This window comes from Eleutherodactylus coqui, chromosome 3, assembly GCF_035609145.1.
Source record: "Eleutherodactylus coqui strain aEleCoq1 chromosome 3, aEleCoq1.hap1, whole genome shotgun sequence".
NCBI classification, from domain to species: Eukaryota; Metazoa; Chordata; class Amphibia; order Anura; family Eleutherodactylidae; genus Eleutherodactylus; species Eleutherodactylus coqui.
Genome location: NC_089839.1, coordinates 226,912,405 through 226,935,426, shown reverse-complemented (window position 1 = coordinate 226,935,426; position 23,022 = coordinate 226,912,405). Strand labels below are relative to the sequence as shown.

General features: G+C 42.6%; 1 protein-coding gene across 3 annotated transcripts in view; it reads left to right on the top strand.

Moving 5' to 3' along the window:
* SLC41A3 (solute carrier family 41 member 3) overlaps positions 1–23,022 on the top strand; it is a 44,217-nt gene that overhangs the window by 4,836 nt on the left and 16,359 nt on the right. For 2 of the 3 annotated variants that reach the window (XM_066597026.1, XM_066597028.1), the window contains exon 2: positions 2,447–2,776. In XM_066597026.1, coding sequence (XP_066453123.1) covers positions 2,477–2,776 — 300 coding nt within the window. In that variant the 5' untranslated portion in view covers positions 2,447–2,476. Of the gene's footprint in view, positions 1–2,446; positions 2,777–20,172; positions 20,815–23,022 lie in introns of those variants that run through there. The other variant, XM_066597029.1, reaches the window with a different exon arrangement.

The following is a 23,022-nucleotide window of genomic DNA, read 5'->3' as shown; positions in this document are numbered from 1 at the left end:
CAGCAGTTGTTTCAGGAGAAAGAGAATAGGACTTTCTAATGTTAAAGTCGCGTCGCACAAAAGACGAGATTTCATGACAACAAAAACAAACGCTCTATAGGGAAATGTGAGCTATAAAAAAAAAATCACAAAGCATGGTAGTATGGAGCATGGCGCAATTTATTTTTCTCGCAAGACAGCATCAGAGAAAACATCGCTAATGTGAAGGAACCCATTGGAGCGCATGTGCTTAATATACATGTGCTTCCTTGCGCTGTTGCATCACAGCAAAATTGCACGATTTTGTCGCCCGTGTGAAAGCGGCTGTCTGCATAGGATTGCATAAACCAATGGCACCGTGCAGCGGCGGAAATTCGCCACAGAATTTCCGCCCGTGTGCATTCGGCTTAAGAGTGTTGTGCCTCTGCGTGAGAAAACAAATAATTCTGGTATGCACTAAGCGTCTGTAACATTCCAGCGGGCGTGCCACACCTTTCATCTGTAAGCTGAACACGCCCGCAGCACATATCTCTTTCCTGTCCTGGTAGTTTGCTACAATGTATCAGTGCAGGTAACATCTATCAGGTTAGCTAGTTTACATTAGATACAATCATAGAGCGTGAGAAGTATCAGACCTGGAGGGGTTTTCAGCCTCTGGCTGTGTGCAAGAATGTTCCTTTCACTAACAGCAAGCAGAGATCTTGAGGATGTTAAAAGGAACCTGTATCACTTTTAAACATGTTAAACCATCTACACTTACAGAACACAGCGGCAGAGCGGTTTTTTAAATGCCTTTCGAAAAACTGTGTGTGTATATATTATATATATTACGCTTTCCAGCGGAGGGATCGGTTCTGACAAGAAGTGTGCATTAAGGGAACGTTCTATAGGTGGTTTACCAAGTTTAGAAGTGATGACAAGTCCCCTATAAGTGATTGGGGTATTTTACAGCACATCTATTGCACCTTCCAAATTCTTTTTGCCCTCTTCAGCATCTTTTATATAAACAGCAGTTGTATGCCGTATGATGTCCATCCAGAGCAGCGCTCGTCATGGAGCCGGGGTTTCATTGTGTTGCAGGCACTTCATGTGTTTTCCATGGGGTGCGGGTCTGCGCAGAACACTGCAGGGAGGGCGCCGGCTAACAACAGGTGCAGCCGTATTTATATCATCTGAGATCATCTTGGAAGCTACTTTGGAACTGGATCCTGACGTCTTCATGTGGGGCTCCAGCGCAGGGTGGCTGCAAGTGTCAGCGGAGGGTCGTACGGGGGGCTGTCTTGGGTTGTAGGCATGCCGGATATTTCTATGAGCGCACAGTCTGCTGTATACGTCGTCCGTCATCGTGCAGGAGGTGTTTGCAGGTGACGCAGCAGGTCCTATTTCTTCGGGAGATATTGCTCATTATTTCCTATGGGATTTTAAACACTGGCACCGCGCTCCCATGAACTTGGGATTTTCATGCAGGGGCAATAGGATTTTTAATTTTTACTATCAAAATCAGTAGTGCATGAAAATCAGACATACCACAGTGCGTCTTTCTGATGAAACGTATCGCACTTCCAAGCAATCTCTCATGTTTGCAAGTGCGATATCAGTCCAAATTTCTGGGGCCACAATTGTGCTGGCCTGTGTAAATGCCGCTCCATTGTTGGTCATGTGTTCTTTCTTCCGGCGGTGCGGAGAGTCGTCCGCACCTGCAGTGCGGCCGTCTTCTTCGTGCAGTAACAGGGGTGCATCAGCGCCCGTGTGACTGAGCCCCTAAAGTGGATCTGTCACAATATGGCAGCTCTGAGGTAGCGGTCACACTTGCAATAGTCAAAACTTCCCCTGTAAGCCCAACTACCAATGAGTCTGGGGGGCTCCTGACACCCTGAGGGGGTTCATATAACTCATGTTACAGTTTCTACGCACTGATGACGTCTGTGGACATTTCAGGGTATATATGCACCCACGATCTCACCTTTTCTAGGGCATCTTGTTAGTGCCACACTCCCATGCTAAGCCCATTCAGCTGCGACAAAGCTCTAAGGGCTCACACCCACTTGTGTTTTTTTCACGCGATTGTTAATGGGACTTTCTAATGTTAAAAATGAATCGCACAAAAATAGCAGAGCACCAACATGCGTTGCGTTTTTAACATTAGAAAGTCCCATTGACAATCGCGTGAAAAAAAACAGCGATATCGCAGCGTTAAAAAAAGGCAAGTGGGTGTGAGCCCTAAGAGTGTAGTACACATTTTGATGTGGCCTCCCCTGATTGCCTGAGGTCTTACCCATGGCTATCTGGCAGGTAAGTGCAAGCACAGACTCTTTACACTTAGTTACCCCTTGATTTTGCTCTGCACCCAGTGGTCATAGCTGGTACTGCAGTACATGTTTTCATTGATTTTTTTTTTTTTTTTTTTTTCTTCTGCAAGTCAGGTTTTTCAGTCACCAAAGTAAATAAACCTGTTATCTCTGCCCAGTGACAGGTGCCCGTGTCCAGAGAGGTCACCATGAAGGGTGAAGATACCCGGCAGAGGAAGAAGGAGGGTCGTGCTAGAAATGGGGAGCGCTCCAAACACAGAGCAAAGAACAAAGGCAAACAGCATGAGAACCGAGGCCTCCACAAGGATATCGTGGAAGAAGAGATGCCACTCATTACAGAAAAGCGCCCCCCACCTCCGGAGAAGAAGGCTCCAATGCCTAAACCAGGAGATGAGTCCTCTATCTCCATTGCCCTGCAAGTGTTGTTTCCGTACCTGCTGGCAGGGCTGGGCATGGTGATGGCAGGCATGGTGCTGGATGCCGTGCAGGTAGGAGAAGCAGAACATTGGGGCTGTACTATATTCTAGCACTCTTTATTACTACTTGGAAAAGCTATGAATGGGATCCCTGTCGTAGCCGACTATAATATTCTGCCCGGCCAAAATGCTGGAAACATTTCCAGCCATTCAGATGGAGCCGGGCAATGGAGTCCTTCAACAGAGCTCTAAACATAATGTGAATGTATGGATAATGTTGTGTGTCTGGTTGTATCCCTATACGTTATGTCAGCTGCTGCCACAGGAATCTGGCCTAGCGTTGGCAAACGTGGGCAGGTACCGGGGCCCAATGCATCTAGGGGGGCCCACTCAGGGGTAAGATCGACCGGGTCCTTGTTTTATATTAATTGTCCCTGTGTCTTTAAGATGCTTAAAGATGCTGATACAATTGACTATGACAGCGGCACTGTAGGGAGGCAAGTGTTCCTGTTCTGCCACCCAGTGTCTACATATTACAGGAGGCATTAATAATTACTCAGAGGGCACAGTGTGGCCTATAAAATTATTTTGGGAGCAGATTGAGACCTATAAATGACTCAGGGCACAATGGAGCCTTATTAATCACTCAAGAGGCACAGTGGAGCCTGTAAATTACTTGGTTGGGGGTGGGACAGATTTTGACCTATAAATAACTGCACACAGTGGGGCCGTATTGATTACTCAGGGGGCACAGTGGTGCTTATAAATTACTAAGGGGGCGCACTGTCACTGTGTTGCCCAAGGGCCCATGTGGACCTGGAGTATGTCCTGATAGGAGTGATGAAAAACAGTCAGCACCAAATACACTAAACAGCCCCTTTATTAGACCCCCATCTAGTAGCGTGTTGCAACAGAAATTTGGATTAATCTGACCAGGCGATGTTTTCCCGCTGCTCAGTGATACAAGTTTTGCGCCCTTTTGCCCGCTGGAATCTTGCCTTTCTGGAGCTGGATCTGGTTGTCTGCAGTTATAGCCCATCCTTGCTAAGGAACGGTTGTGTGTTAAGACACGTTATTTGAAGCACCAGCGTTGTATTCAGCTGACTGTTGCATGTTGACAGCAGCGCATGTTGGTCAGCATGATTCCTGACACCCTCCTCTGACCCCTTTCAGTGGATGTTTGTTGCTTCCATCCTCAGAATCCCCTTTCTCACAGCCACGCGGTTGGCAGTGAGGCCCTGGCTAGTCTAGCCCCGATGACCAGGCCTTATTGAAATTGCTGGATTTTCCTATCTAATGTGAATTCACAGTGAAACTGATCCACGGAAAACTTGTTACATGATTTTGTGCTGCACTCCGGGGTCACGGGGAGAATTTCCATACAGGGGAGAGTTGGCTCTAATAAAGGGGCCGTGGACTCTAATGAAGGGTCAGGGGCTCTAATATATTTCTGCTTTTTCTAATTAAGGGGCCATTCATTGTAGGTCAAACACTTCTAACATGATAGTAAGATGAATATTGAAAAGTGCCAGTCAGGGGATAGATACAAAGTCTCTATTTCCCAAATAAAACATGGGGTTCTTGGTATAGGCATTGTTGGGGTACAGGACACAGGAGCAGTGAGGTTTGATGACGTGATTTGGAGCTTCCTCTCCCATGATGGTCGGTATTCCAGGTCCGGAATTTGGTGTGAGGTCTCCTTTAATTCTTTTTGGCATGGAGAACGGGTCACTCTACCCTCTGTTATCAGATAAGGACTGGGCGGACAGCGTGTGCTCATGCCACAGACTTGTCAGCTTAGTAAGGCTGACACGTGGCTGGATATACCGGGAAAACAAGCAGAATGAGACAACAACTTGCTCATGGATGAGCGTGACGGAGAGCGAATAAAGGAGATGGAAAAGTTACGGGATTCCTTAGTTTCCAGTGACAGAGCTCAGATGAACGCTTCAACTGGCTTATTCTAGAAATCATCAGGGTCTCAGCAGCTGGACCTCCAACAATCAAAGCTTTTGACGTGTCCCTATGACAAAAGTTTTTTAAAAAGTGCAGTAACACTTTAACCCCTTCCTGCTGCAGGACATAAACTTAGATTCTAGCTGTGAAGGGATTTTTACGAATGGACGTAAACTTGTGTCCTATGGATGCTGATGGCTCAGAAGCTGAGCCCACGCCATCTGCAGCAGGAGTCGGCTGTGACTGACAGCGAGCCTCCCGCTGTCAATCTCTTACATGGCGCAGTCAATGTAATCGCCATGTAATCATGGTGGGTTGATGAGTTGGTATGGCAACTGAACGCCACACAATGGTGTCTTGGTCTGCCATGGCCTTGGATCTCTATGAGATGTACTGCAATGTATTATCAGAGTAGTCATAGGATCGCAGGTTGACGTCCGCTACAAGGACATAAAAAATGTAAAAAAATAAATAAATGGAAATAGTAAAGAAAGTTGGAAAAAAACCTTCTTTCTCCGCTTTGTTAAAAAAAAAAATGAAAAAGTTAGAAAATGCAGGTTTGGTAGCATGGCATCAGTAATGAGATGTACAATAAATGGAACAAACTTTTTATTCTGCAAGGCAAACACTGTATAAAAACAAAAAATACTTTTTTGTTGTTGTTGTTTATTTTGCCTCCCAACATGATACAATAAAAGTGTTAAAAAAACCTAAGGCACCCCAAAATGGTACCAATAAAAACTGCAGCTTATCATGTAGAAAACAAGCCCTCACAGAGCTCCGTCCATGGAGAGAAAAAATGTTATGGAACTTTGAATGCAACAAAGCAGAAAGATATATATTATCCAAAAAAGGTTTTTTTATTGTGCAGAATTAGAAAGACTTAGATAAACATATAATTCTGCTATTGTCATAATTGTACCGACTGGCATAGAAAATATACCATGTCATTTATAATGCATGATTAATGCTTTAAAAAACACCCAAAGGCCGGCTTCACACGGGCGAGAAAAACGCGCAAGATTTGTGCGTTGTGAGACGCACAAATCTCGCAGGAATATGAACCTCTTCTTTTTTTTTTTTATGGGGTCATACACATGAACAATGTTTTTAAACATCGCATCATGATGTGGAAAACAAATCGCGGCACATCCTATTTTGGGGCGTGCTAACGCATTGAATCTCCCATTGTTTTCATAGGGGCCGGTGGCAGCATCGCGCCACATCCTAGTTGCACGAAATGTGAGGTTTCCCTATTGAAAACAATGGGAAAAACTCCACGGCCCTCCATCAAAGTGATGCAAGGCGGTTTTGAGATAAAAATGCCTCACATCTGTGGGGAAATCGCATGTTGGCGCGCAGGGTATTGGGCAATGATTGACGGCCCGACATCGCACTCACTCGTGTGGGGTTAGCCAAAGAATAGTAGCAGAATTGAGGTGTTTTTTCTCCCCTCCAAAAAACATTATTAAAAGTTCTCCAATACAGGGGCAGAGAGGGGGAGGGATTAAACTCTCTACCCCTGCCTGATGGTATTTCGGGTGCAGTGTATACTTGCTGCACCCGGGCTGTCTGAACAGGCGCATAAACGGGAAATGCAGCCGTAACATGGTCACAGCTGCCTGTCGTTCATGTGAATTTTTTTTTTTTTTTCAGCCGTACGGCAGCTGTGACGCTGCCGATCAAGAATCGCAGCGCCTGTGTGAAGGAGCCCTCACTCATAGAGCCAAGATCATTAATATAAAGGGCTTGGTTGTACCTACTAATTGGCACCCAAAGTGCCAGCCAAAGGCTAGAAACCACTTGACTCACAGCTCTTTCTTTGCACTTTGGGCATCGCTTCGCGGGTCAGTCAAGCACTTTCATTCATTATTAGTAATTATTTAAAGGGACATGTTACTTAATAATACCATAAGTAACCATAAAGACAAAACAATGGAGGAATCAGATGCAGCCGGTCGGTCACCTCCACAACACAGACGTCATCGTAGTGGATGTAGTGCGCTGAGTCAGCTCTGCTGAGTCATTGAACTGCTACTCTCGCTGCCCAGATAACCTCCTTACTCATGTGCCCAAAAATTATGTCCCAGACACCTATTGTTAGAGACACTTGCAGGGTGAGGCGTCACGGACCTCAGGCGGGAAGAACGGAAAATTACACAAATTTTATTTCCATAGGTCGTACAGTCCAATATTACTGAGGGTCCTTCTACACGGGCTGATCGTTGTTTGATTTCAATGCCAGCATAAACTGAACGACGAGCATTCAGGGAAATAATTATTGTTCCTCGTTCGGTCGCTGGCAGCGTTTACACTGAACGCTTTCATTCAGATTTCCACGATCCAGCGAAAAACTGAACAAAAATAATTCTGTGTAAAAGGGCCCTAAGTGATAAATGTGTGAAGACAAAAGCAAAATCAATCTACATATAAATACTATACATGCTGGGAGATTTTGGCTCTGAAGCTGCATGATAGTGAGTGCAGCTCTGGAGTATAAAGGCCCATTTACACGGAATGATGATCGCTCAAAATTCGCTCAAACGACAGTTTGAGTGACAGTTTTGAGCAATCATCTTTGCATAACTCTTAAGTAGCTAATTAGCTACTTAAAAGTTATACAGGTGGAGGGGGATACCACTGTGATAGCTTAGAGAATAAAGTAGCTATTCTGTATATGCAAACAGATGCATTGTTCTCGGAGCCTTCAACTGGTGTCCCGCTGAGAACTGCAAGCGGGATACCAGCTGAAAGAATACTTTCAGCGCCACCTGCTGAGAAAATCAGCGTGCGGCGCTGATAAGAGTCATCGGTGATTTCTAGCTTGCTAGAAATGACGCAATGATTATCGCTCAAAATCGTTGTGTCTGAATGGGCCTTAAGGCCGGCTGCACACAAACGTAATTCGCTGGGTGCCACCCTCATGTGACAGTCTCATGGCATGCAGCAAGTATGCAATGACATTGCGTATTTGTTGCGGAACGCTGATTGCCGTGGGCTATCTTAGTGTGCATGCGCACACAATATGCTCCAAAATAGAACATGCTGCGATCTTTATTGTGCGCATATTTCGCACAATGTGTGTAATCGGCAGTGTGTGGGCCTATGGCAGATTGGCACAGTGTATTCTGCGTGCCAGAAAAACCCACATGTGGAATACGCTGTAACAATAGGGTCATGCGAAGGAGCCTTAATATATGATGTTACTCAGGATCAGTACAGGATAAGTAATGTAAGTACACAGTGACTCCACCAGCAGAATAGTGAGTGCAGCTCTGGAGTATATTACAAGATGGACCTCGGGATCAGTACAGTATAAGTAATATATGTACTCTGTGACTCCATCAGAAGAATAGTGAGTGCAGCTCTGGAGTATAATACAGAATTTAAGGCTGGCTGCACACGACTGGCTTTCAATTGCAGAATATGCGATCGTCACCCGCGCAAACGGTCCACGGTATTCCGCACCTATTAAAAAAATAGAACATTCGTATATCCGCACAGATGAGCGGATAGCAATTGCGATTTCCACAAGTGGATTTAAAATTGCAGCATGTTCTATTTTTGAATGGAATCCGAATAGATAACTTCCATTGAAGTCAGTGGAAGCCGTCTGAACTGCAGCCCATCCTCAATTGACATTGCGGGTATCTGCGTCATTGGCTAGCGCCTGCCGGGAAAAACAAATATTTAAAAAAAGACCTGTACTGCGCACGATCGACAGCAAGCGTCCGGGGTCATCCACAATACAGAAAAGAGAAGGTACGCGGAATCCGGCTCACCCGTGTGCAGCTGGCCTAACTCAGGATCGATACAGGATAATATAGCAGTGTTTTTTTCTAAACTAAATAATCCCAATTTTTATAACCTCTCTGGGTATTGTAGTCCACCCATTCCATTTATTACTATATTGGCCCATCTTTGTACCCGCTCAAGCTCTGATATGTCCTCCTTGAGTACCGGTGCCAAAAAACTGTACACAATATTCCATGTGTGGTCTGACCAGTGACTTGTAAAGAGGAGGTTCTTGTCATGTGCCCCTAGACCTCTTTTGATGCACCCCATGATCCTATTTGCCTTGCTAGCAGCTGACTGACACTGGTTGCTCCAATTAAGCTTACAGTTAACTAAAATCCCCAAGTTCTTTTCCACCCAGTGGTTTCCCATTTAGTGTGTAATGGGGACATGTTTTTCCTCTGCCCATGGGCATAACCTTACATTTGTCAGTGTTAAACCTTACTTACCATTTTTCTGCCCAAACCTCCAACTTATCCAGATCCTCTTGCATCCTCTCTTGTGTTAATATCTTTACATAGTGTTGTATCAACTGCAAATATTGATATTTTACTGCACAATCCTTCTACCAGGTCATTAAGAAATATATTAAAAAGAGTAAGGCCCAACCCCACTAGTAACGGTGACCCAATTAAAGTACTGGTATGTACCATTTATAACCATCCTCTGCTTTCTATCACTGAGCCAGTTACTTACCCACCTACACACAGACCAAGCATTCTCATTTTTGTATATAATTTTTTATGCGGCACAGTATCCAACGCCTTGGAAAAAGTTCAGATACACAAGATCCAATGACTCTACCCTGCCCAGTCTAGAACTTACGTCCTCGCAGAAACTGATCAGATTGTTTTGACAGGAGCGACCCCTCATAGAGTTATGCAGCTATTTTCTTTGAGGTTCTCCAGGGTAGCATGTCTTAGAAACCCCTCAAACATTTTACCCACAATAGAAGTAAAACTTACCGGCCTGTAATTTCCAGGTTCACTTTTTTGACCCCATTTTCAATATCGCCAACACATTGTCTATGCCCCAATCCGGTGGAACACACCCCGTCACTACTGAGTCCTTAAATGTAAGGAACAAGGTCTGTGTATCACATTACTTAAATCCCTTGAAACCCTGTTATTCTGTTAGGTCTGTTGGTTAGTATTAAGTCCAAAATGGTCGACTCTCTAGTCGGGTCCTGTACAAGTTGGATGAGATAATTATTTTTAGTAATTGACAAAAAATTGTTACCTTTATGAGATTCGCAGGTTTTGGCTTCCCAGTCTATAGTCGGTTAAAGTCCCCCATAATAATTACCTTATTGTGATTTGCTGCTTCATCTATTTGCCTCAGTAATAGATTTTCAGTGGCTTCTGTTATATTTAGTCTATAGGAAACCTCTGAGGGTCTTATGATGCCTCCATCTGCAGAATAGGAATTTCAGCTCTGAAGTATAATATATAAGCAAGGTTTCTTCTCTAAGTAGACAAGTCATTTCTTTCCTTATTTTAGCGTGGAATGTTAAGAACAGGATTGAGGAATGGGAAATCAGTATGTCATCAGATTATTTTCTCAGGCTCTGGATCCTTTGAGGACAGTATTGGTTTATGGTTCCTTATCATGTAGAATAGGTTCCTTTTTGCTGGGTGATTGGCCTGTAAATGAAGCTAGAGCCTGATAAAGATCTTATCTGAATGATGAAATATTTTGTTGCATATTGAGTCCAAATTATGTGTTTAAAATGTATTCCCATAATGTAGTACCCCTCTATTACATGTTTCTCACTCTAGAACATGTCCAACTTTCCACAATGTGTCCTGTCCCTGTGCAGGAAGCAGGGTAATGAATAAAACGGGACCACGGCATGCTTCAAAGGGAGGACCAAGGCCAGGAGATGCAGTGGAAGAGATTTATTTAGCAATGTGTTTCAATACCAGAATGGCACCTTTCTTTGGTGGTATGTAAAAAACTAAAGAAAAGTCAAGGATGCTATAGGATCTTTACAGGATGAAGATGGTGAATTGGTTAAAAATGATGTTGAGAAGGCTGAACTTTTAAATTCCTATTTTGTATGTTTTCTCTCAGAAAGTAGATATAACATCAACTGATCTTCCCTGTGCTATTGGGGGAATGAAAAAAGGCAGGGTATCTATAAGCAGAGAGATGGTATTGGAGCACTTAGCTAATTTACATAAATCCAAGACTCAGGTCCAGATTAATTACATCCTAGGATACTAAAGGAAGCAGCAGAGGTAATTGCTGAACTACTCGCCATAATCTTTGAAAAATCCTTGAGAACAGGAGAAGTCTCAGAAGACTGAAGAAAACGTCAGGAAACTACAGACCTGTGAGCCTGACTTCTATACTGGGAAAGATCTTATTAAACAGCAAGTATGCAAGTACTTGGATGAGAATGGAGTAATTAACCAGAGCCAGCATGGGTACTTGTAACAAACAAGTCATGCCAGACAAATCTAATTTCCTTCTATGACAGAATAACCGACTGGGTTGATCAGAAAAATGCAGTAGATATAGTATATCTTGACTTTAGTAAGGCATTTGACGAAGTATCTCATACCATACTTATTGATAAAATGGCCAAACATGGGATTGACAAGACAACTGTTAGGTGGATTCACAACGGGCTGAGTGATCTACTCAGAGTGCACATCCAAGTGGAAGAATGTATCAAGTGGTGTACTGCAAGGCTCTGTCCTAGGCCCAGTGTTGGTCAAGATTTTTATAAATGATCTGGAGAGGAAATTATCAAATTTGCCAATGACACAAAGCTTGGAGGGTTGGCTAACACTAGAGAAGAGAAAGTATTCAAAAAGATCTATAAAAGCTTGAACAGTGGGCGGTGACTAACAGAATAGTATGCAACCCCATCCCGAAATAGGACGTATATTTACGTCCTCCGTGTCGGGGAATGTATGAAGAGAGATTGCGGGGCGATCCCCCTTCATACACCGCTGTTTCCTACTGCCTACCCCAGACGGAAACAGTTCCGATTAGCCACACGGCTGATCGGTGCTGTTAACCATTTAAATGCCCTGAATGATCGGGGGTCCAGCACAGCCCCCTGCGATAGGATCACAGGGAGTCATACGAGTTCCATTTCTACCGGGGGCCTGTGGGGTGTCTGCCTGCCCAATCACTGTATGATGTAATGCTATGGAATTACATCATACTGCAGGAGCGATCAAAGCATCGCAAGTTGTTGTCCCCTCTGGGGACTAAAAAAAAAAAAAAGTAAAAATAAGATCAATAAAGTTTTTTACTAATTATTAAAAAAAAGTAATAAAAGTTTTTATAAAATCCTTTTGCCATATTTTATAATAAAAGAATCTAAGTGATAAAACAAAAATACATATTTGGTATCGCTACGTCCGTAAAAGTCTGATCTATCAAAGTAATGCATTATTTACCCCACATGATGAATGTCATCAGAAAAAAAAATGAAGAAGACCAGAAATGTGTTTGTTTTTTTTTGGTCACCCTGTCTACAAGAAAAGACGCAAGAAAAAGCGATAAAAATGTCCCGCAAAAAGTGAGCCCTTGCACAACTATGTTGACAGAAAAATAAAAAATCAGAAGATGGTGGCAAAAAAATTAATTTAAAAAAATTAAATGTCTTTGAAAAAAGATAATGCTTTTATGCTGCTAAAAGTTGAGCTATGAAGCTCATCGCGGTATTAATGTATCTTGACGCCACCAGAATTATAGGTGGAGCCAAGATACAAGACGTTTGACAGGGAGTTGACGCCCCCTGTTACTGATTGGCTGTCCTGCATTCTCCCCGTCCTCGCCCTCACAGGTCCTCAAGCCACCGCGACTTATGAGCGGTGCTGGGCAGCGGATAAGCCATGGAGGAAGGTGACACCGGTCGGTCTGCACTCTGCAGCGCTGCTGTGCGAGGGAGCGGTGACCAGAGGGCCGACCTAAAAGTGCCCATCCCTCCACTCCTCTGCTGAATGGACTCACCAGGCCATCCCGCTTAGCTGCGATGACACTCCGCTCCTCTGTTGTCGGCTGCCGCGCTGCTACCTCCCTCGCTGTGACAGCTGACGTGCACAGCAGCAGGACTGTGAACATCGCCGCGGTGAGGATGCCAGCGGCATGCTGCTAAGTTGGGAGACTGGCGGCGAGGAGAGCCTAAGCAGGGCCGGCAGCAATCACAACTGCGCGGAGCTGGGACGCTGCCGCCAACCAGAGGCACAGCAGCTGCGGCATGAATCAGGTGGGGATAATCACAGCAGGAGCTGGGAAACTGCAGCCAGGGAGAGGCACAGCCGCGCCAGTATCATATACTCCGCCGGTGGCTAAAGGACCTGTGAGGGCGAAGACAGGGAACAAAAAAGGACAGCCGATCACTAACAGGGGGCGTCAACCCCCTGTCAAACTCCTTGTATCTTGGCTCCACCTGTAATTCTGGTGGCGTCAAGATACACTAATACCGCTCATCGTTAAGTTTAAACAGCCGCCGTTCCATAGTGAAGACCACTGGGTATCTCAATGGAGAGGGGCAGGGGAGCGAGAGGAGAGAAATCTCCTGCACTGCCCCGCCCCCCTGCTGGCCACTCCATGTGTGAGCCAGTTGTGCTAGCTCCTGTGCAGGAGCACAGGAGTGCAGAGACACAGGGACGAGTGTCAGGCATTGTTTGCCCAACACCCGTCCAGTGTAAATGGGCCTTTAGATATTAGACAGGGAGGGTGATCAATGAGTGGAACAGGTTACCTCAATTGAGGGTCTTTAAACAGAGGCTGGACAGACATCTGTCTGGGTATCCAAATAGAGACACCTATGTGTACCAGCAGAACTCTTTGTAAGCCCTCGCTGGGCTGGATCAGGTGTATCTATGCAGCAGCCAGCCAGGAATCCAAATCACTGTTTCCCAGAAAGGTAACCAAATAGAACAGCGTTGCTATGGAAAGCGTTTACTGCGTTACCCGCGGCCGGATTATCGCTGCGAATAACTAAATGAACACTCCCCCGTGGACAGGCAGCCTTAGTGATCCTGCGATGACCCTGGAGGTCCTTTCCAACTTTACTAGTCTATGATTCAGGCCAATTACAATACGACTGCACTAGACACAGTAAGTGATGCGATCTGGTCACCTGATCACTCACAGTGACGAAGTTGTAAAACACAGACAATAGAAACAAATAAATACATCAATTAGTAACTAAAAATACGCAAAAAAAAAATCAATCAATATTCCTTGTATGGGATTATTCTATTCGGCTCCCTTCGCACTATGGGACTGTTTCTGTTAATTTTTTCGCCCCTCTCTAGACCTGTTGTGGGGGGGCGGAGATGGAGCCATCTTTGTCATCCACGATGCGCTCCTCTATGTGCAGAAGCATTTCAAGTTGTATTTCTTTTTAAGTGGCCTGCACACATTTGAATGTTGATGCCTGAGTTTTGCTGACAGATGCCAGAAGTCGTCTTTCCAGTTCTATACTTCACCTCTCACTTATAAACTGTGTTTAACGCCTTCTAGAACAGAGAGTTTTCATTATTTTTAATTTTCCTTTTTTTACTGCCTTACAAGAGTCATAACTTTTTTTCCATTGGCATAGCTATATCAGTTGTATTTTGTAGTGTATAATTTATGTATAATGTACTGAAAAACTTTTTTTTAACATTTTTAAATGGAGTTAACCCTTTCCAATCCAATTTTGGATTCAGGGTTTCCTGAAAGGCTTTCTCTTTTTGCTGTTAGACAACGGTGCCATCTGCTGGCTAAAGCCAGTGTGTGTGCGCCAGAGAGGCTCTGACAGCAGAGTGGCTGGCAATCAACGGTAAGAATACCCTGTCGGACGTCTTCTGACATTGGAGCTTTACAAACTTCAATCAGAGTGTAGGAAGACGTCAGACAGTGGATTGGAAAGGGTTAAATGAAAAAAAGCAATTCCTCCAATTTTTGGGGTGTTTAGTTTTTACATTCGTCCGCGTGGAATTTGTATTTTTTTTATCTAATCTGTGTTATGCTGTATATTGAAATGTAAAAAGTTGAACTAGTGAAAGGAATGTAGCTGTGATCTGCTGTCAGCGCTGTTCTGCACACCATGTTTTTGCTCCGGGGTCTCTACTGCTCTAAGAGCAGCCTGTCTTTCAGCTTTTTTTTTTTTTTTTTTTCTCTCAACAATAGTTTTTTATTGAACACATGCTTAAATGTACACTTAGTGCATTGAAAGATTATACATTTCTAGGAAAAGCATTCTGTACAGAGAGAGAAATAAAGTCTCTGAGCAACAGTACATGTCAGACATTTTCATCATTTGTGGGGAAACTAAAAGAAGGTAAAGAGGGGAAAGGGTGGGGGAGGGAGGATGGTTTAGATAGGATGAGGGTGAAGGGGGTTGGAATGGTGGGAGTGTAAGGGAAGTGAAAAGGATGGAAGGAGATATTCAGGGAAGTCAGGAATACAAAATGTAACAACCTTAACTAGGTCTCCCAGAAGTTATTTTGTTGAACAAGGAAAGCCATTCAATAGAGATGAGCGAGTATACTCGCTAAGGGCAATTGGTCGAGAGAGCATTGCCCTTAGTGAGTATCTTCCCGCTCGAGAGGAAAGGTTCGGGTGCCGGCGGAGGGAGCGTGAGTAGCGGCAGTCAGCAGGGGGGAGCGGGGGGAGAGAGAGATCTCCCCTCCGTTCCTCCCCGCTTTCCTCTCGAGCGGGCAGGTAGTCGCTAAGGGCAATGCTCTCTCGAGCAATTGCCCTTAGAGAGTATACTCGCTCATCTCTACTATTCAAACAAAAGTTCCACATGTTGTAATATTGAGAAATACCATCATTTCACAGGGCTAAAATTCTTTCCTATATCCTGTGTTCAGATATAAGTTGTGTCAGGTCTTTTGTGGTAGGTATAGTTTTAGGTTTCCAATTTCTGACAATTAGGGATTTGGCTCCCAACAGAATATGACCAATAAGTGTTCTTGGTGTGGGCGATATTTTACCCGGGTCTATTAACAGTAGAGCCGTCTTTGGAGAGAAAGGGAGTTCTTGTCTCGTAACTTTACTAATAAGATTATATACGTCTTTCCAAAAGGGGAGAAGGAGTGGACACGACCAGAAAATATGCAGTAGGGAGCCTGTATGTCCGAACAAAGGTCATTAGGGATTAAATTTCTCTTAGCTAATATCGAAGGGATATAGTACCATCGTGTCAGGAGTTTTAGATGGGTTTCAATCAAACTGACTCCTTATGAAGATTGGCCTGCCCACTTAAAAGCTTTGAGCCAATGGGAAGTGGGTATTTTTAAACCTAGATCTTTTTCCCGATTAATGAGATGACACTTCCCCGAGGACCTCAAATTCCCTGTGAATTCATCATAGAAAAGCCTAGTAGGAATTTTTTTATTTGAGGAGTTTAAAAAGGAGAGAATTATATGTGGGACCTCAATGTCTCGAAGATTGTGAACCTGTAAGAAGGATGTCACTTGAATATATTTAAATGCCTCGGTTTCTGGCAGATTATGTTTAGATATTAAAGCTCCAAAAGTAAGAAGGCCACTTTTTGTCTAGAGGTCAGATATGTATGTTATGGCTTTTTTCCGCCACGTTTTTAGTTGCATGTTAGGTATAAAATACTCCAATGATTCCAGAGGTCTATTTGACAAGAGTTTAGTTGTATTTTTATCAGCTTTTTTTTTTATTAGGTTCATCCAAGCTCCTATCGAGGCCTCCATCGGTGGGGAAAGCGCATCTATATATTTCCCTAGAGGTGGAAAGGAGGCTCCAATATGCTGCAAACAATACATTTTTTAATGGATTTTGTTTGTTATATTCTAATTCTATTGAAGGCCAGTTAAGTTTTGGATTGTATCGTACCCAAGGTAGCAGATGGCTCAGTAGGGTAGATTTGTAGTTGGGAAGGCCCAAACCCCCCTGATACCTGTTTAAGGATAATGCTATTCTAGGTTTCTTGTTTTGCCATATATATTTAGAGAGTTGTCTTTGAAAGCTAATTAAGGTATGTTTTGGGATCCGTAAGGGAAATGTACGGAAGTAGTGGAGGATTTTTGGTAATATAAGCATTTTATAAATAGAGATTCTGCCCAACCATGATAGCGGGTATGAAAAAAAAAATTCCAGATCCCTCTGGATATTTACCAGAAGCTGGGGGAAGTTTGCAGATATCAAGTCAGATGTGGAAAAGGAAAGATTTACACCTAAGTAGGGAAGGGTTCTTTCCTGCCACTGGAATGGAAATTCTGCTTGTATTTCTTTTTTTAATTCATCGTCTTTCACCTTGTTGATGCCTTCTTACCTCAGCGCGGTCATCAGATTCTTGGGTTCTAGTAATTTTCGCAGCTCGAGCTCTGCTAGAACTACACACTAGATCTGGCTTGTGTTTGTGCTGCATTTTAAAAGAAGGCCATAAAATGGATAGGAAATACGATTATCAAAAGGACACCATTCCTTACACAGCTGAGGTAAAATAAAACCTGCGCTGTGATTGGTTACTATTACTTATACTGCTGAGGTAAAATGAAAGCTGTGCTGTGATTGGTTGCTATGGGCAAAACAGATTTTCTTTAAAATCTCAATCCATATTAATGTGTCTTTAGTTCAAGTTTTACTCCCAGACAACACCGGGTATCCCTGCTAGCTTAAAAATCACATATGTGCGGCAGAGACGTCTGCCCTCACGTGTCTGCCCGTTTGTGCAGGCCTAGGTAATGATGTGCACCCCTTCCCCTCGCTTCACCGTGGCGCTGGAGTAGAGGTGCGCCTGCGCATCACCAAATAAATCTGTCTTGTCGCGCTCCCTAGAGAACTCTATACATTTTCGGGATAACACGTAGTCTATGTCCTTCCTCAGGATGCAAGCTATCTCCGGCCAATTTTCATCAAAATCGCTTCAGACAGACAGAGTTACTTCTGCATTTATAGCATTAGTAAGCATTTTTATGTTTTAATAGTTTTAAAAAAAAGAAACTTTTCTTCATCCATCTAAAACTGCTTTCCATCACTGTATTCTGAGAACCAGAGCTTTTTTATTTCTTCATCAATTGGGCACGTTTTTTGCGGGGTGAGCTGTAACTTTTATTGGTGCCACTTTGGTGTACATACATCAATTTGATCACTTTTTATTCAACTTTTTGAGGGAGATGGGGTACTTCTGGCATTCTTTACCTTTTTATGGTGTTCATATTGTGGGATAATTATTGTGATATTTTAAAAGTTCTGATTTTTAAGAACACAGCGATACGAAAGGTGTGGATTTCTTATACAAAAAATGGGAAAAGTCTATTGAATTTTTAACATTTTTTTTACTGTTTAAAAAAAATTGATTTAACATTTTTATTTAGTCTCCATAGAGAATTTGAACTCGAACATTTGTAGCGCTATTTGCATAACTATAGCGCCACCTATCATTACAGTATTATAGTAGTTCTATTCTTGTACATAAAGGTCAGTATTATAGTAGTTCTATTCTTGTACATGTGAGGCAGTATTATAGTAGTTATATTCTTGTACATAGGGGGCAGTATTATAGTAGTTATATTCTTGTACATAGAGGCAGTATTATAGTAGTTATATTCTTGTACATAGGGAGCAGTATTATAGTAGTTATATTCTTGTACATAGGAGGCAGTATTATAGTAGTTATATTTTTGTACACAGGGGGGCAGTATTATAGTAGTTACATTCTTGTACATAGGGGGCAGTATTATAGTAGTTATATTCTTGTACATAGGGGGCAGTATTATAGTAGTTATATTCTTGTACATAGGAGGCAGTATTATAGTAGTTATATTCTTGTACATAGGAGCAGTATTATAGTAGTTATATTTCTGCTCATAGGGGTCAGTATTATAGTAGCTATATTCTTGTACATAGGACCAGTATTATAGTAGTTGTGTTCTTGTACATGGGAGCAGCATTATAGTAGTTCTATTCTTGTACATAGGGAGCAGTATTATAGTAGTTATATTCTTGTACATAGGGAGCAGTATTATAGTAGTTATATTCTTGTACATAGGGCGCAGTATTATAGTAGTTATATTCTTGTACATAGGGAGCAGTATTATAGTAGTTATATTCTTGTACATAGGGAGCAGTATTATAGTAGTTATATTCTTGTACATAGGGCGCAGTATTATAGTAGTTCTATTCTTGTACATATGAGGCAGTATTATAGTAGTTATATTCTTGTACATAGGAGCAGTATTATAGTAGTTATATTCTTGTACATAGGGGGCAGTATTATAGTAGTTATATTCTTGTACATAGGGCGCAGTATTATAGTAGTTCTATTCTTGTACATATGAGGCAGTAGTATAGTAATTATATTCTTGTACATCGGAGCAGTATTATAGTGGTTATATTCTTTTACATAGGGGGTAGTATTATAGTAGTTATATTCCTGTACATATGGAGCAGTATTATAGTAGTTATATTCCTGTACATATGGAGCAGTATTATAGTAGTTATATTCTTGTACATAGGGGGCAGTATTATAGTAGTTATATTCTTGTACATAGGGGCAGTATTATAGTAGTTATATTCTTGTACATAGGGGCAGTATTATAATAGTTATATTCTTGTACATAGGGGACAGTATTATAGTAGTTATATTCTTGTACATAGGGGACAGTATTATAGTAGTTATATTCTTGTACATAGGGGGCAGTATTATAGTAGTTATATTCTTGTACATAGGGGACAGTATTATAGTAGTTATATTCTTGTACATAGGGGACAGTATTATAGTAGTTATATTCTTGTACATAGGGGACAGTATTATAGTAGTTATATTCTTGTACATCGGAGCAGTATTATAGTAGTTATATTCTTTTACATAGGGGGTAGTATTATAGTAGTTATATTCCTGTACATATGGAGCAGTATTATAGTAGTTATATTCCTGTACATATGGAGCAGTATTATAGTAGTTATATTCTTGTATATAGGGAGCAGTATTATAGTAGTTATATTCTTGTACATAGGGAGCAGTATTATAGTAGTTATATTCTTGTACATAGGGGGCAGTATTATAGTAGTTATATTCTTGTACATAGGGGGCAGTATTATAGTAGTTATATTCTTGTACATATGAGGCAGTATTATAGTAGTTATATTCTCGTACAGGGGGGCAGTATTATAGTAGTTCTATTCTTGTATATAGGTGGCAGAATTATAGTAATTTTTGCTAATATGCTATATGTGAAGTTTTTATTGTCTTAGAAATATGTTTTCAGTATTTTTGGTTTGTGCATACTTGATATGTGTTTTATTTCATGAGCTCCAATATTTTTAGTATGCGTTCGGCTACCTTGGAATAAGTCTCACAATCAAGATCTTTATCTAGGTTCTCATAAACTAGTGACAAGGAAAGCGATGACGGCTGATAAGAATCTATGGCTGATGATTGGCTTCTCCCAGAGAACACAGTCCACAGATACCGCTCTGAGAAACCCCTGACTTTACCCTTTGACGTCTTCTGTTCAGCAACAGATAGAGTAAATTGCTCATCTTCTGCACTCTTTTCATTCTTACTAAAATGTATTCCGTGTAAGGAGAAAACTGTGCTACCTTCCCTCTACCAGTCAGAAGGCGTGGAGCGAGATGATCACTACGTGATGGACTCTTGGATCTTGTGCTGGAGAGATAGGCAGCCTATGTATAGATCCTGCCCACTGCACATGTATACTATCAGTGACAACCACATGGTTCATTGTTAAAACAATTATTGCCCAAGGACTTGTAGTTCCGCAGCTGGTTAGTCTAGTTTCTCTTTTTTGCGTTTTTCCTTTTTTTTTATTACTTTCTTGACATTTGTAGTTCAAAGCCACTGGAGGAAACAACCTGAGAAGCTTCTGTGTTCGTTTTTGGCAGTCAGTGGATTAGATTTACAAGGAAATTCTAAGACTTTTACTTTGCAAGTTGAACAAGCTTATCCCATTTTTATCCTGGAGTCTTCTACAAGGGGTTCCGAAGCGAATGCAACACTGGACCATGCAAATCAGTCCAGCAGAAGTTTCAAGTCCCGGAGGCATATGAGAGTCTCCGAATTCTTCTTGGACTGATTATGGGTTAAGACCGGTTTCAAAAATGAGGCTCCACTGGCTTCAAACTTTTTAAAACTTTTCAATGTCAATGGACGCAAGTTTTTCCTGGCTCGATTCGGTACAATTTTGGCAATCCGTGGCTTAAACAAAATGGTGGTTACTCATTTGGAGCTGGAGTTCTGCTATCACGGAAAGAAGCTGAGGGGATTCAGGTGCAAACTCTCACGGTTACCACATGGGTTTTTCCCGGAGACTGTCTTCTCTATCGCTGCCCAAGTGCTGTTGCCCTTCCTGATGGCCGGGCTGGGCATGGTGGCAGCTGGCCTACTGATGGATATCATTCAAGTACGTATTCCCCAATGGGCCACACTGATATTTTTGAGGCTTCCTCTGTCATATCTTGTTGCCCCAAATATTTCCCATGTTGTGTGACTCATTAACTAGCTTGCTTCTGTACTTTATTGCATGTTATAAAAGATGCTGAAACGGCAGAATTACCCCAACAAGGCCGCAGATAAATTGTATTTACAGTTTGCCTCTTTATAGCAAGTTATAAACAGAAGAGATGAGATTTTTATATCATTATTGCCCCCAGTTTAGACATGGCTGTATCCCAGGGCTCTTACCTTGTGTAACAGTAATACACGATTTATATAGTTATGGGTTAGAATCTTCCTTTCATGACTCTTGTTGACTTTTGTTCCATTGACCTAATATCCCACTGAGCTCAGTTGACAATCTGGTTTCGCAATGGCACATCTCCCACACCCGTCTAGTTACATACCTAGGATAATTGGCTTTTCTGACTTAGGGGAGTTGGGTAATGAACCTGATGACCCACCTTTCAAAAACTCGGCTCTAACTCTGCATAGGAGGTTGCTTTGCAGATACTGTCATTTTTCATGCCTGTCAAAGCAATAGACATCTTTGAGGAACCCAACAGACTTTATTATATGTCAGTGGGGTCCATTGGGCTCACTGGTGTTTACTGTGGGCCAGATCCACCACAGTGCAGATATAAGACAGAGTCTAAGGCCTCATGCACACGAGGCAAATTGAGCAGCGAATTCCGGGCTTGTCAGCAGGCGTGGGAGATCCGCTGCTTAATGTGCCCATTGATGTGTGTGGAGATTCCTCTCTCCACGCACACCTTATGCCCGCCTGCAGACGGCCGGGTCGGATCCGGGATGCAAACCTGTGCCCCTGCAGAGACGCCAGGAGCAGGTGAGCTGCAGATCTCGTCTCCTCTGCTATGTGCCCTCTGCCTTCCAGCCGGCGCATGCGCAGAGCAGAGACGGCCCGTCACTGCTGACATTTCTGTTCAGGCCTCTGCGAGACTCGCATAGAAATAGAACATGGCGCGATTTGTTTTCTGCGCATGTTTTCACGCGGACAAATCACGGCCACGTGCATAGGATTGCATTATCTAGTGCAATCCTATGCAAGCAGACACGGGCGGAAATTCTGTGGGAAATCCCGCCGTGGAATTTCCACCCATGTGCAGGGGGCTTAAGTCTTGTTTCTGTGTTTAATCTTGTCATGTTGTATGACCTGTAACATGAAACTGTCTTCCACAACCTCACCTTTTGTAGTAGTGTTTGTCTGTTCCTCATCCAGTTTAAGCCTCCCGCACAGCAATTTTAGTTTTCGTTAATGACCTACATATCAAAATTATGTTTATTATCACCTATTTGGTACAATAGGTTAATCGTACACCTGACTATAATCCTACAAAATCCCCGACTGTGTGTAAGTGTACCATGAAGAACTGATTCTGGTGTGAAGATGAAGGGCGGTCGCACCAAATACTGATATGATTTACATTTCTCTTTTCAATCATCTTGCCTTTTGTGAGTTGACTAAAAAATAAACTATTAATACTTCTGTTTCTGAAAGCATTCCTACTTTGCAGCATATTTCCCACCCATGCGTAAAACTTTTGCCCAGTTCTGTCTATGTGCAGCCTAATAGATGGCTAGATTTTCTATGCAATTTTTAAGGGTAAATGCCATTTAAAGGGGGAAAATGTACAAAGTGATGACACAGTTGAAAATAATTTCAATTATTAGGCTAATATCTCAATCACAGTGATTGAGTGTAGGAAAGTTTTTCTGTAGGGCAAGTAATATTTGTATGGGATGAAGGGTAGAAAAGATGATGTCAGTACAGACTGTGTACTCAGGGTCATCTAATGGTCAGGGAACTGCAAACTCAAAATGCAGGAGAGCATGTACCGTGTTTCCTCAAAAATATTACACTGTGTTATATTAAATTTTGCCCAAAAAAGGGCACATTGTCTTATTTTTGGTGGTAAGGGGGGGGGCCTTATACTCACCTAGTCCGTGGCGTCCCGATGCCTCCCAATGGTCTTTGGCGGCGCTGCGGTAAACTGTGTCCTCCTCATCTCCCAGCTGAGCTTCTTCCTGGTGACGGGGCTTTAAATACCCTGCCTCCAGCAAAGCGATCACTGTGATTGGCTAATCGAGCACCAGCAGCCAATCACAGGCAGCGCTCGATGAGCCAATCGTAGCCATTCAGTGATGTCATCACAGC